A 12,474-nucleotide genomic window follows, 5' to 3' on the forward strand; every position below is an offset into this window, starting at 1 on the left:
CACTGGGATCCAGGCCACTGGATCCCCACCCGTGCCTGGGTGGTCCTCCCCACCGTCCCGACTCCGTCCGGGCAGCCTTCCGTCCCCAGGGGGACAGGCCCGGGCGGCAGCCGGCTGAACTTGCCTGCGTCGGGCATCCCCGCCCCAGGCCCCCTCTCTTCCTCACTCACTGTCTGCTTTGCCCGCCAGCTTGGGGGTCCCGGTCCGCGGTCCTCCCTTGCCTGCCCGTCCTGCTCTGCTGAGCTCTGCCGAGCGTGGACGGGAGGCGGGGGTCTCCGCGCTCACCTCGCCGTTGCCTCTGCCTCCGGCCGGCCCCGTCCAATGCCCACGCCCCAGGACCTGCCTCTCCGCAGACATCCCCCTGCAGCCTGGGGCACGGGAGGCATGGGACCTGCCCCCAGGCCGGTGTCCCTCTCCCTGCCTCTGCCCTCGCTCTGCGGCTGACCTGTCTGCCACGACGGGGCGGCCCATGCCCCAGCGGAGCACCCAGCTTCCTTTGGGAGGAGCCCAGGCTCTGAGGAGTAGGAGGGGGGTGGCGCGGCCCGCCTCCCTCTTGACCTCGGAGCACACCACGCCATGGTGCGGGGAGTGTGGCCCGCCTGCCGTCCTGCTGAGGCGGGGGGCCCCTAAGGGGGAGGTGGGTGCCGCAGGGCCCCGTCTGAGCAGCCCGGCCCCCCAGATCGTGTACTTCACCGCTACATTCCCGTACGTGGTCCTCGTGGTGCTGCTGGTGCGCGGAGTGCTGCTGCCGGGCGCCCTGGATGGCATCATCTACTATCTCAAGCCTGACTGGTCAAAGCTGGGGTCCCCTCAGGTGAGGGGAGTGTGGGCTGTCCGGAGCGAGGGGGCCGGCCAGGCCGCCAGGGCCCCTCACCTCCTCCCTTCCCTGGCCCATCTCCAGGTATGGATAGATGCCGGGACCCAGATTTTCTTTTCTTACGCCATCGGCCTGGGCGCCCTCACGGCACTGGGCAGCTACAACCGCTTCAACAATAACTGCTACAAGTAGGTGCCGCGGCCCCGTAGCCCCCCAGCCCCCGCCCACCTGCGGGCCGCCTGCAGCCTGACCCGTCCCCATGGCCCCTCTGCCCCCAGGGACGCCATCATCCTGGCCCTCATCAACAGCGGGACCAGCTTTTTTGCTGGCTTCGTGGTCTTCTCCATCTTGGGCTTCATGGCCGCCGAGCAGGGTGTGCACATCTCCAAGGTGGCGGAATCAGGTGAGTCCCCGACCCTCCGCCTGGCCGTCAGGCGGCAGCTGCTGTCATAACAGACCACAGCCACGAACACACATGCAAATAGACATTCCGGGAATTGAGAGAGTCACTTAACTTGTCCCGCCACTCGGGCCCAGAGGAAGGCCTGGCCGAGCAGCTGCGAGGCCCAGCTGTTCCCGGCGGCTCAGAGCTGGAGTCTCACGGGCCCGGCCACATGGGGCCTCGAGCTCTCCTCCGTGCATCCCTCCCCGAAGCCCCGGGGCATGTCCCTCACATGGGGCAGAGCGTTGCAGAGGGAGAGGAGGGGCTTTCCGGGGTGAACAGTGACCTGTGAGCACGAGGGCAGCTGGAATGCAAGACCAAGTGTCTGAGCCAGACGCCCCACTCTTACGGGCTCGGGCCACCCGGCAACACCTTGACTCCAAGCGGAAAGGGCCCCGGCCACGGGATGCCCTGGTGTGGTCCCTCGGTGTGGAAGCACGGGAAGGGGGAGGGCCGGCAACGACGAGAACGGACGGAACTGAACGTGGGTGAGGAACGCAGGTGTCTAGACCCTGCTCCTTCCCCCTCAGGGCCCGGCCTGGCCTTCATCGCCTACCCCCGGGCCGTCACGCTGATGCCTGTGGCCCCGCTCTGGGCTGCCCTGTTTTTCTTCATGCTGCTGCTACTGGGCCTGGACAGCCAGGTTTGCAGGGGGTGACAGAACAGAGGGTGGGGGAGGCACGGGGTGAGGGGAGACGGCCTGCAGGTGGCCGCAGGGGCACGGCCTGAGCGCCCGGCCACAGTTTGTAGGTGTGGAAGGCTTCATCACTGGCCTGCTCGACCTCCTCCCGGCCTCCTACTACTTCCGTTTCCAAAGGGAGATCTCCGTGGCCCTCTGCTGTGCCCTCTGCTTTGTCATCGACCTCTCCATGGTGACCGATGTGAGTGGGGGCGGGGCAGGGCAGGCGGGGCCCAGGCCTCCCACTGCCTGCCACCTCCCCTGACCTGGCTCTGTCCCCAGGGCGGGATGTACGTCTTCCAGCTGTTTGACTACTACTCGGCCAGCGGCACGACCCTGCTCTGGCAGGCCTTCTGGGAGTGCGTGGTGGTCGCCTGGGTCTACGGTAGGTCTGGGCCCCGGGGCGAGCCGGGGGGGCGGGGGGCCGCAGGGGGGAGCCAGGGGAGTGGGGGGCGCAGCCCCGAGGAGNATGCGTCTCACCCGACCGCCGTGGCGCGCCTGCCACTCCGGGCCCTGCCTCCGCCCCGCGCACCCCCGGGTGGCCCCTCCACCCTAGAGGCGGTGGAGGCGGCGGCTTGGGGGAACGGGACAGGGGGGAGGAGGAGGAGGAGGAGGAGGAGGAGGAGGAAGGCGGGGGAGGGGCTGCGGAACCAGGGCGAGTATTTCAGCCGGCCTAGACCCCCTCTCCCCGTCCCTATCCCTATCCTAGAAGCTTAGAGAGCCAGCCAGCAAGGGAACCTTCTGGTTCCCGCGCCAATTGCCACCAATATCAGTTGTGTGAGCTTGTGTACGAATGCATGTGTGCGTGAGTATGTAGGATAAACCTAGATCTCTTAGCAAAGGTGACTACCAGGTGTAAACTGTGCCTGTGGGCTAACGAGGCTTGTATTTTGCACATTTTATAAAAACTTGAGGAAAGAGATTTCTGCTTGTATATTTCTAAAGAGAAAACCACCCCGCGCCCCTCTCCTTGCCGCTCCCTATCCCTCTCAGCACCCCCTAGTCCTCTGCCCCAGCCAAGGAGTGTGAATTTATAGACCTAATTTTCATAGGCAAAAGCTTCAAGCTGTTGGGCGCGCGAGTCTGTCGTGTGGGTGTGCATGTGTCGCGCCCGGCCCCACACCAGGTGGAGGAGTGCACGGCGGTGGCGGGGGGGGCATCCCCACACCCCCTCTGCCCGCGAGGCGGCGGGGTGAGCGGATGCGGGTCCTGACCCGCGGGGGGGGCTGGGGATGCTCACCTGGCGCGCTCAGGCTCGCCCACACCGCGCCCCCTGCGCCGGGCGCGACTGCAGGGATCTGAGGCGGGCACCGGCCAGGGAAGGGACCCCGGGCTCGGCTCCCACCTGCGAGCTTAAGGCTGATGCACTTTCCACGGCTCAAGTCTTCCATGTAGCAGCTTTAATTAACCCACGTGTGCGTCACGTCAGATCCCAAGACAGCCGAGCGGACCCTAGAAAGGCTTCCCCCACCCGTGCCACCCCGACATCGGTCGGAGGGGTTGGACTGGGTGAGGGCGGGGGTCCGGCGGGGACATTCTTACTGTGCTAAAAAGCCACTGCAAACATAGCAATAAAACATGTCATTTTCCAAAGCCAGCTCCTGCTCCACNAAATATTTGTGGTGAGGGTTCCAGGAACGGAGATGAGGGCTCCGGGAATGGGCAGAGAGCAGGTGAGAAAGGCGGACGAGGCTTCTCCGCATGGAGCGGACATACTTGGGGAGAAAGGGTAACCGCGTGGTGGAGAGGATCGCCAGGGGCCGGGAAGGGGGTGGGAAGTCGCAAGCGCAGGGATTCCCGAAGATCGCCCAAACACTGCACCCAACAGAACAGGGGGCCTCCAGAGGGCCGGGTGGGAGGACGCTGGCGATGAGGCCGTAGCGGCACAGTGGGGACCGGTGTGCAAGGCGGAGGCAACGGGGCTGTGGGCGGCGCATGGCTGAGAGGAGTCAGGGAGACGCTGGGAGCCTGAGCACTTGAGCACTGGGAAGGGTGGCACTGTCAGGTCCTCCCCGCACCCAGGGAGGGGAGGGAGAGAAGGTTTGGAGGCGGCGGTAGCAGCTAACTGTGGGCCTGCTATGCCAGGGATGTCACCTCAGTGGCAGTGTCTAATCGCAGGTGGACAAGGAGTCTGCAGTTCCAGAAAGAGTCTGGACTGGAGAGAGAGCATTAGAGGTTCTCAGCACACAGACGTGGCCCGGAGAGCCCTGAGCCTGCACGAGCTCACCAAGGGCGGCCGAGAGCCATGTAGAGGGACAAGCGGCCCACACACCGAGCCCTGGGGTCCTGGGACACTCCGAGGTGGCAGAGAAGAGAGGGAACCGGCAGCAGAGACTGAGGGTGGCGGCCAGGGGGAAGGGAGGTACCCCAAGAGTGCAAGGTGGCCTCCTGGAACAGGAGTGAGAGACACGCACAGACACCTGGGGCAGGAAGGGGGTGGTCAGGGAGGAGGAAGTGACCAGCTCCCCAGGGTACTGCTGATGGTCAAGGGCCTTTGACAGCGAGATCCTGGAGACCTGCACAAGACAGGGTCGGGCATACAGGGACATGCAACAGCCTGACTGGAGCGAGATTAAAAAGAAAGGGGGGCCCCGGGGTGGCTCAGTTGGTTAAACATCCAATCTCGGCTCAGGTCATGATCTCATGGTTTGTGAGTTGGGAGTCCCACACCCGGCTCTGTGCTGACAGCTCAGAGCCTGGATGGAGCCTGCTTCATATTCTCTATTTCCCTCTCTCTCTCTCTCTCTCTGCCCCTCCCCCACTCATGCTCTGTCTCTTTCTCACAACTAAACAAACATTAAAAAAAAAAAAAAGGAATAAGGGGTGGAAACAACAACTCAAGTGTCCACTGATGGGAGGAAGCGGACAAACAAAATGTGGTCTATCCGTAAAACAGATGATTATTCAGCCTTAAAAAAGAAAGAAAATTGGGGCTCCTGGCTGGCTCAGTCACAAGAGCATGCAACTACCGATCTCGGGGTCATGAGTTCGAGCCCCATGTTGGGAGTAGAGTTTACCTAAATAAAAACTTAAAAAAAAAAAAAAAAAGGAAAGAAACTAATGCCTGCTACAGTGGGGCTGAGCCTTAAAGACATTATGCTGAGGGAGAGAAGCCAGACACAAAAGACACTGCATGAGTCGGCTTCTGTGAGGTACATAGTCACGTTCACAGAGCAAGCAGGATGGTGGGTCAAGGTTTGGGAGCCTAGTGCTCACGCTGGATGCCAGCCCGTGGAAGGGTGGTGGCCCCTCAGAGAGAAGTACTGGTCTGTTCCCTGCCGTACCCCTCCTGGGCCAGTCCCTGCTCTTCAGCAAGGCACGGTCCCCTTATGGAGGAGGAGGGGCTTTAGCACTCAACTATACAGCCAAGGGGGGCTCTGGCTTGTGATGCCGCCACCAGTCATGCTGTGATGGTCGCCAAGAACCTGGACGGGAGCAGGTCCCCACGGAGCTCAGAAAGGAGCACTGGCTGAGCATGCCTGACTGCAACTCAACCCAGGCCTGTGCTGGCATGCGGAGGTGCCTCCCAGTGGGACTCAGCACGGCCCTGCAGCACGTGAGCCACGTCCCAGGCCCCTCACACCACGCCCTGCCCCACTCACTCCTCCACCAACAGTCCCCGCCTCTGCACCCACAGAACGGAGCCTGCAGCCTAGCGTCACCCTCAGCCCCGCTCTGCTCCCTACCCAAGGCTCACACCAACTCCTTACCATCTCCCTCCTCCAGCTACAGCCAGGCCTTGGCCCCGGCTTCGGTGCCTCTTGCCAAATGGCCTACGAGCCACCTGCCACAATGGCACCAAAGACTCAGAAAACATCAACATCATTAAAAAAGAAGTCAACAGAAGTTGGGACTGCTTGGCTGGGACCCTGAGAGCAGTGGGTAGCCCCCGCTTACTCGGGAGTCTGCCCCTGTGGTAGGGGCTTAGGACATGGGGTCTGGCAACCTAGTGGGAGACAGGTAAGGGAAGGAATCAGCCCGGGACTGTGGAGCACCATGGCCTACAACAGCCAGAGGCGAGGTAGGGGACGCCATGAGGCAAAGGGGCACACAGCCCTACTCGAGCATAAGGCTGATAGTAAAGTTTCCATGGTGGCCCTCCAGTCGGGGCTGGCGTGTTACCCCCCCCAGAGTACTTTTAGGGTACTCTAAAAGCAGCCTGGTGCAGCTTTCTCCTCTCTGCCTGGTCCAGGGCCTGACACTGAGGGGGGCCCAGTGGCCGCCCGAAGTTGGCCAGGAAGAACCCACAGACACACTGCTTGGACTCCGGCCTCTAGAAGTTCACAGAAGGGCAGGCTCAAGGGAGGGCAAAGTAGTCAGGGAACACTTCCTGGAAAAGTGGGACTCAGCCTTAGCATAGCAACCAGAGAGCCTCGCCCAAAGTCCACCCCCCCACCCCACCAGCCACCACCTTGCTGCTCCTGAGAGCATGGGGAAGGGACACCGGAGAAGGCAACCACAGGCCCGGGCCTGGGCAGGTCAGCGGGAGTGTGAGAATAAGCTAGCCCCCACCCCCATTCCAGAAGAATACCCCTCCAACCTGCCCCTCCTGTCCCTGCAGAGGACGAGCACCGCAGCAGAAACGGGCAACAGCAGCCCCAGCCACCCCTGCCCTGGGCTCTCAGGCTGCTCCTGAGTACCAGGCCCTCTTCAGCACCGGCCACCTGCTGAATCCACTTGGGGGGTGGGGGGGAAACGCCAAGGTGGAGCCCACTGCACAAGTGGGCTCTCCAAGCAGGTAAGCACACCCCACACGTTCCCATGGTTGCAGGCAGCAGAGAGGGCACCCTCCCCACCACCTAGCTCTACCCTAGGCCAGTCATAGGTGACCGTCAAGGGCAAGTCTCCTGCCTTAGCAGGCATTAGTCAGAGGTCATCCTGCAAACCTTCAGGAGGAAGTGGGGCAGGGAGTGACTGGTGGCATTCTGCCACGTTCTGTCTGTCCTACAATGTGATGAAACAGGCTCAGAGGAGGCGGGCAAATCTGCCACCCGGAAGCCCCACCAGTTTACTGAGTCTCTCAGGATTCCCTGGGCCCAGTGGCCAACCCAACAGGTCAGACACGCCCCAACTGGCCATAAAATAGGGCCTGTCTGGAGAGCAGGAGGCACAGGGACAGAGAGCAAGTGCGGGCCTGGGCCCAGCCTGGGATGAGGGAGCCCTTAAGGGTTAGAACAAGTTGGAAAAAAATAACCTGAAGGCCTTCGGGACCAAAGCCTGGGGGTCTCGATCAGAGCTACCTGCTGCTACCTTCCTGGTCACTCCCATGAGGGGAGGTGGAGGCCTCCTGGTGGCCTCAGTCACACACATGAAGCCCGGTTGCATAACAACAACCTTTATTGCCCCCAAGAGAAAATACCCTCTGCCTGCTCCGTCCGCCCGCCTGCAGGACCAGAGACAAGGGGCCCCGAACAACGTGAAACACAAAAGAGGCTCAACCCAGCGGGAAGCAATGCCTGCCTCGTGCCTGGCCGGCCAGGAGGTAGTGAACTCATCCTGAGCAGGCAGAGCCAGGTCCCCTGTGGCATGCCGGGACAGCGTGGGACTGTAAGCTGTGCAAGGGGATGGGAAGCAGTAAGGGCGAACCGAAGGAGCCGGCGAGGCCAGGCCGCAGGCGGCAGCAGCAGGCAGCGGCCAGGTGGCAGGCAGGGAGGAGCAGCCTCACTCCTCCTTCTTGTCCGTGGGACCATCTACCGCTGCCTGAAAGGGACAAAAACCACAAGGCAAGGGGTCGGCAGGGTGCACCCCTCCACTTCACCCTCTAGCCCCTCCACCCCAAAGGCCCAGCTTGCTACCTTCTCCCCAAATGACAGATAGCAGGTGAGCAAGGGACCCCACCTTCAGCGAACTCAAAAGTCCTGCCAGGGTGGGGAGTGGCCCTGCTCTACCAAAGGCCATGATCCTAATGCCAAGCCGGGGGTGGGGGTGCAGCTGGAAGCCTCTGCCGCCAGTCTTCTCTGAAAGGTGCAGGACCCCACACCAACACCCTGTCTCAGGCCCATGGCGGACTCGGCATTCAAGTCCCTCCCAAGTCCCAGTTCAGGTCCTGCCCAATTCTGCACACCTTTCACAGGCCCTGCTAGCAAGCCTGCACTGAGGCCATCAGTCCTCCTCCGGGGCCTGGGCCCTTCCTCACCAGCTGCACTACTGGGCCAAACTAGGACGGCCAAGCAACACGGCCAACTGTCAGAATGTAGGGGTGTTTACCTGGCCCTCACGCCCAATTTCTGGGCCACCTGAGCTTCCAAATCGTATCATCTGAGGACTCAGAGAGAACCTGGGGTGGGGAATAGGTGGTGGGCCCTGGATCACCCCACAGCCCCACGTATAGCAAGGGCTGCCAGTCCCACTTTTCCAGTAGTAGACTTGGACTAGAATCAGCGGCCCCACACCACACACCAGGCGCACATGTAAGAGGAGCTCCTCTCAAAGGCACTGACACCAGGCGTGAGGCTGGGCCGGCCACGGTGCAGAGGGCCCATCCCATGGCCGAGGCCACTTTAGCAAGTGGCTACTGTCTGCCAAGCCACACCCCTCTAGCCTGAAAACAGGTTCCATCTGCTGGGCCCAGACTGGCACTGCCTGGCAGGCTCTTCCCTAGACCCAGCCTCAGCAGCAGTGGAGGAAGAGAAGGGGAGCGGCAGACAGAGCGGCCAGCCCATCACTGGGGTCTCTCGAAGGCCCTGCCGGGGCAGGCTAGGCTGGGGTGAGCCTGCTCTGTGCCTGCTCGGGGCGCAGGAGGTGTCAGGGGAGGCGGGGCGGGGGACTCTGATCCCATGCACCAGAGGAGACCACAGCATGCTGACCTGTAACTTCGCGTGCTCCTCCAGCAGGCGGTCGTACTCCTTGGTGAGGCCCTCAGACTGCTTCCGCATGGCCAGAGCCTCATTTTCGGCTTTTTCTAGTTCTGGGGGTGACGCAGGTGAGGAGGAAAGGAAAATGGAAAGACAGGGATTAGGGAGAAAAAAACCCAGTTGCAGGAGACACCACATACAGGTCAGAATTTGTCCTCACTGAGGTTGTCTAGGAGACAGCTCTTCTCAAGAAAGCTCCCCGCCGGCTGCCATGAGAGCCCCCAAAGTGGGGGAGGGCTGTCCAACATGGCTGGGGGAAGCGGGGCAACACCAAGGATCCCCAGCCCCTTTGATGGAGGGACTCCGAGTGGCTCTCAGCATGGGTGACTTCAGGGAGGCTGAGGGTGTGGGACAAACAGTCTGAGCGCGCCAAGGTGAGAGCAGGAACAGAATCCCATCCTTAAAGCTGAGAGCAAAAGGCCTGGTAGGCAGGGCCTCCAGGAAGGGAGCAGACGACCTCACAGCAGGTTTTTCAGGAACACTGCAAGCAGCTCTGGTGTGACGTCTTTCTATCCCCTCCCCAAAGGCCCTGGGGATGCCACCGCCTGCAAAGGGCACCCCTCCCCAGGCCTGGTGCTGACTGAGGTGCTCCGGAATCAGTCTATGAGCACTCAGAGCTCCCCAGGCCCCCAGACGCACGCTATATACCACCGCACCCCGGCAGCTGGGGCTGAGTCCCGCTGTTTGGGTTGGACAAGCAGGGCTACCATTTGTTTGTTTTCACCCAGCTCCTAGGCCCAAGTGTGAGTTTGTTATTAACACTTTGGCAACAGCGGGACAGCCACCACTGGTAGAAGTTCTAGACTTTCAGGGGCTGAGGGACGCCTGAGGACAGTGCTCACTCTGCTTGCTAATGTCCAGCTCCTCCTTCAGTTTCTTCAGATCGGCCTTCAGGCTCCTGTTCTCTTCTTCCACCTTCTCCTCGGCATCCCTACCATCCAACTTGACTCCGCCAACAGCAGCTTCCTAGGAAGAACGCCAAAGGCACGGGTTACTTGGGACGGAGGGAGGGAGGGAGGGACGGAGGGAGGCAGGCAGGCGATCCGGCTCTGTCTTCCCTACTGAGCGTGATTCCTCAAGCTGTCCCAGGCACCTGCCCCTTCAGAAATGTCAGCACAGAACCGGGCCACTGCTTCTTCCCAGCCACCAGGCACAGGGAAGAGCCAGCAATGGCCACCTGCTGCACTCCACAGGCCGCACACCCGACCTCTCTCAGCAGCTCTGCAGAGTTTACCTCCATCCGATGACTCAATCTGCTGTCATCTGGATGTTTCTGCCAGTCACCCCCAACTGACGAATGCCCTCCCCTCCTCTACCCAGGCTCCACAGCTCGCTCTGGCCCAGGAGCCCCGAACTCATCCCTGCCTATGCAATTCTATCCTGTCCATGAGTCCAAGCCCATCCATCCATCTGCTTCCCAGTTCCACGGACACCTCACCTCCTTAGACAAAACTTATAAGACTGGCCGTCCCCGCCCCCAATCCCTGCCTTGTCCCCAGCTGATACAATCCTCCGGAGACGAGTCCTTAACTTGCATTGTTCTATGATAGCCTGCCCATGGTTCACAGCACAGGGCTCGGCTCATTAGAGAGTCCGTGTTATCAGGAAAAGTCTGGCCTGGATGTAGCAGGTAGAGACAAGGGAGCAACAAGGGTGCCCCTCTCCCTGCAGAGTCCCCCAGGCCCTCCCATACACGCCCCCACTGAGAACCACCCCTTTCCCTCCTACCCAACCCCCCAGTTTTACCAACACCAGCACTGTCACCCAGTCCCCAGCCCAAAAGGCCAATAGTGACACTGTGGCCCATAAGGAATGTCATGTGACAGAGCCCAGCAGGCAGAACTCACCTTCTTCAGCTGGTCATTTTCTTCCATGTACTTCTTGGCTGCCTCACTAGCACTCTCTGCCTGTTTTTTAAAGGCTTCATTGGAGGCCAGCAGTGTGGCCTGCTGGGAGATGAGAGTCACCAGGCGTCTAAGCAGGCTGCAATCGAAAAAGGGAGAAGTGAGCTAAAGAAAGCAGGAAAAATGGCTGGCATGATCTTCTCTTGGTTGCTCCTGCCCCAAGCCTGCCTCCAGCCTAGACCTGTCCTCTTAGATTGCCAGGGCAGCCAAGCAAGATGCTGCCAGCCTGGATCTGGCAACACAAGGGAAAAGGTGGAGCCTATGAGCCATCTTCTGCCACCAGAATGATTAATACTGCCCCCAAAACAGCTGCTTGAAGCTCTAGGGCTGTCCTTCAGTCTCAATGGTATGGAAAGCAGCATGCTGACAGGACACCCCAGGCCAGGCCTACCTATGGCCCGAGGACCCTGAACTTAGCCCTTCCCAGGTCAGGGCTTGGGTATTCCAGAGAAGCCACAGCACCATCTTCCTTGTTGTGAAGTTAGACGTGTCGTGATAAACAACAAGAGCAACCAGCATCTGGGGGCGTTTCCAACTTCTGGGCCAAATCCTCACACCCACCTGATAGTGTAGTAGGACCGCTGTCCCCATTTCACAGCGGGGAAACTGGCTAAAACAACTGCTTGAGGCCAAGACTCAAAAATGGACATGGCAGAAATCCCTACTCCAGTCTCTCTGACCCCAAGGTCCAAGCTTGGAACCACCACCAATTCTCCATTTGGAGGGAACTGCTCCCAAGCCAAATGAGAAAGACAAAGCCCCCTTCCTAAGCACAGTCTACAGGCAGCTGTTTGAGAACATTGTCACAATAAGGTCTCCTGGGGCCAGGGCAGCAAAAAAGGAAGAATCAGGGCCCAGACATACACCTCAGGTCCAGACCTGCCAACGAAGGGCAAACAGGCGGCAGCTGGGGGCATGGGCTGCTGCATTTCCAAAATGGCCACCTCTGCGCTAGACATGTTACCTGATGGGAGGAGAGGGGAATGGGAAAAGGCACAGCTCCAACAGTAACAAATGGAATGGGTCCCATACACCTGGGACAGAGGCCCAGGCCAGCCATAGCTACGAGGAAGGCACCTATGGGCACCCCTGGGGAATAGGGAAAGACTCTGCTTTGTGCAGGGTGTTTCCACAACAAAGTGCCTTCTCAGAAGAGACAAAGCAGCCTCGGACGCCTGTTCCCAGACCATCCTTTCCGAGCACCTGCCAGCCTTCAGGGTCCTCCTGGATACCTGCTGCTCAGACGGCCTGAAGGGATGGGGACAGAAACCAAGTGAGCTCCCCTGCTGGCACCGGCCCCCCGGCAGAGTCCCTGTCATGAACAAGCACTTGGAGGGGGTAGTGGAGGTAGGCACACAGGGGCCTTCATATGGCCATCGTGCTTCCTGGTTTGTGGAGAGGCTCCAGGGGCCCCTGGCAGTATGGGGAAAGCCAGGCTGCTGGTTCCTGGCAGGAAGGGAGAGTTTCCAATGACATGTGCTCTCTAAAATTAGCAGCTAGGACCTCGTGGCCCAGGGCTCAGGTTTCCCTGTCTCAGCCCCTGACTATACACCAGCCTGCCCCCCACTGGGCTGGAGCCCTGGAAGAGGAAGGAACTCCCAAACACTCCAGAAGCCAGAGAAAAGCAACACACCTGACTCATGTCAGCAGGGCGGGAAATCACTAGAAGGACCCAGAAAGAAAGGCAAGTCTGACTAAGCCCCAACCTCCGAAACCTCCCAGCATAGAATGCTCAGGCAGCTCTGAGCAGATTCTGATGATGTAGAGGAGGCCGCCCC

The 12,474-nt window shown here is 60.6% G+C and overlaps 2 protein-coding genes across 4 annotated transcripts in view; one reads left to right on the forward strand and one right to left on the reverse strand.

Annotated features, from left to right (window-relative positions):
- SLC6A8 (solute carrier family 6 member 8) overlaps positions 1-6,574 on the forward strand; it is an 8,729-nt gene extending 2,155 nt beyond the window's left edge. The window contains exons 4-10 of the mRNA XM_077769602.1: positions 680-814; positions 902-1,005; positions 1,096-1,220; positions 1,790-1,902; positions 2,003-2,140; positions 2,221-2,323; positions 6,462-6,574. Of these exons, the coding sequence (XP_077625728.1) occupies positions 680-814; positions 902-1,005; positions 1,096-1,220; positions 1,790-1,902; positions 2,003-2,140; positions 2,221-2,323; positions 6,462-6,574 (831 nt within the window). The remainder of the gene's footprint in view (positions 1-679; positions 815-901; positions 1,006-1,095; positions 1,221-1,789; positions 1,903-2,002; positions 2,141-2,220; positions 2,324-6,461) is intronic.
- A 683-nt stretch (positions 6,575-7,257) lies between these two features.
- Positions 7,258-12,474, reverse strand: part of BCAP31 (B cell receptor associated protein 31) — a 30,707-nt gene continuing 25,490 nt past the window's right edge. For all 3 annotated transcript variants that reach the window (XM_077769625.1, XM_077769627.1, XM_077769626.1), the window contains exons 5-8: positions 10,640-10,775; positions 9,635-9,758; positions 8,745-8,845; positions 7,258-7,638 (exon numbers count right to left, since the gene is read on the reverse strand). In XM_077769625.1, coding sequence (XP_077625751.1) covers positions 7,600-7,638; positions 8,745-8,845; positions 9,635-9,758; positions 10,640-10,775 — 400 coding nt within the window. In that variant the 3' untranslated portion in view covers positions 7,258-7,599. The remainder of the gene's footprint in view (positions 7,639-8,744; positions 8,846-9,634; positions 9,759-10,639; positions 10,776-12,474) is intronic.

Source organism: Crocuta crocuta, unplaced genomic scaffold (genome assembly GCF_008692635.1).
Source record: "Crocuta crocuta isolate KB4526 unplaced genomic scaffold, BGI_CrCroc_1.0 scaffold978, whole genome shotgun sequence".
Lineage (NCBI taxonomy): Eukaryota > Metazoa > Chordata > Mammalia > Carnivora > Hyaenidae > Crocuta > Crocuta crocuta.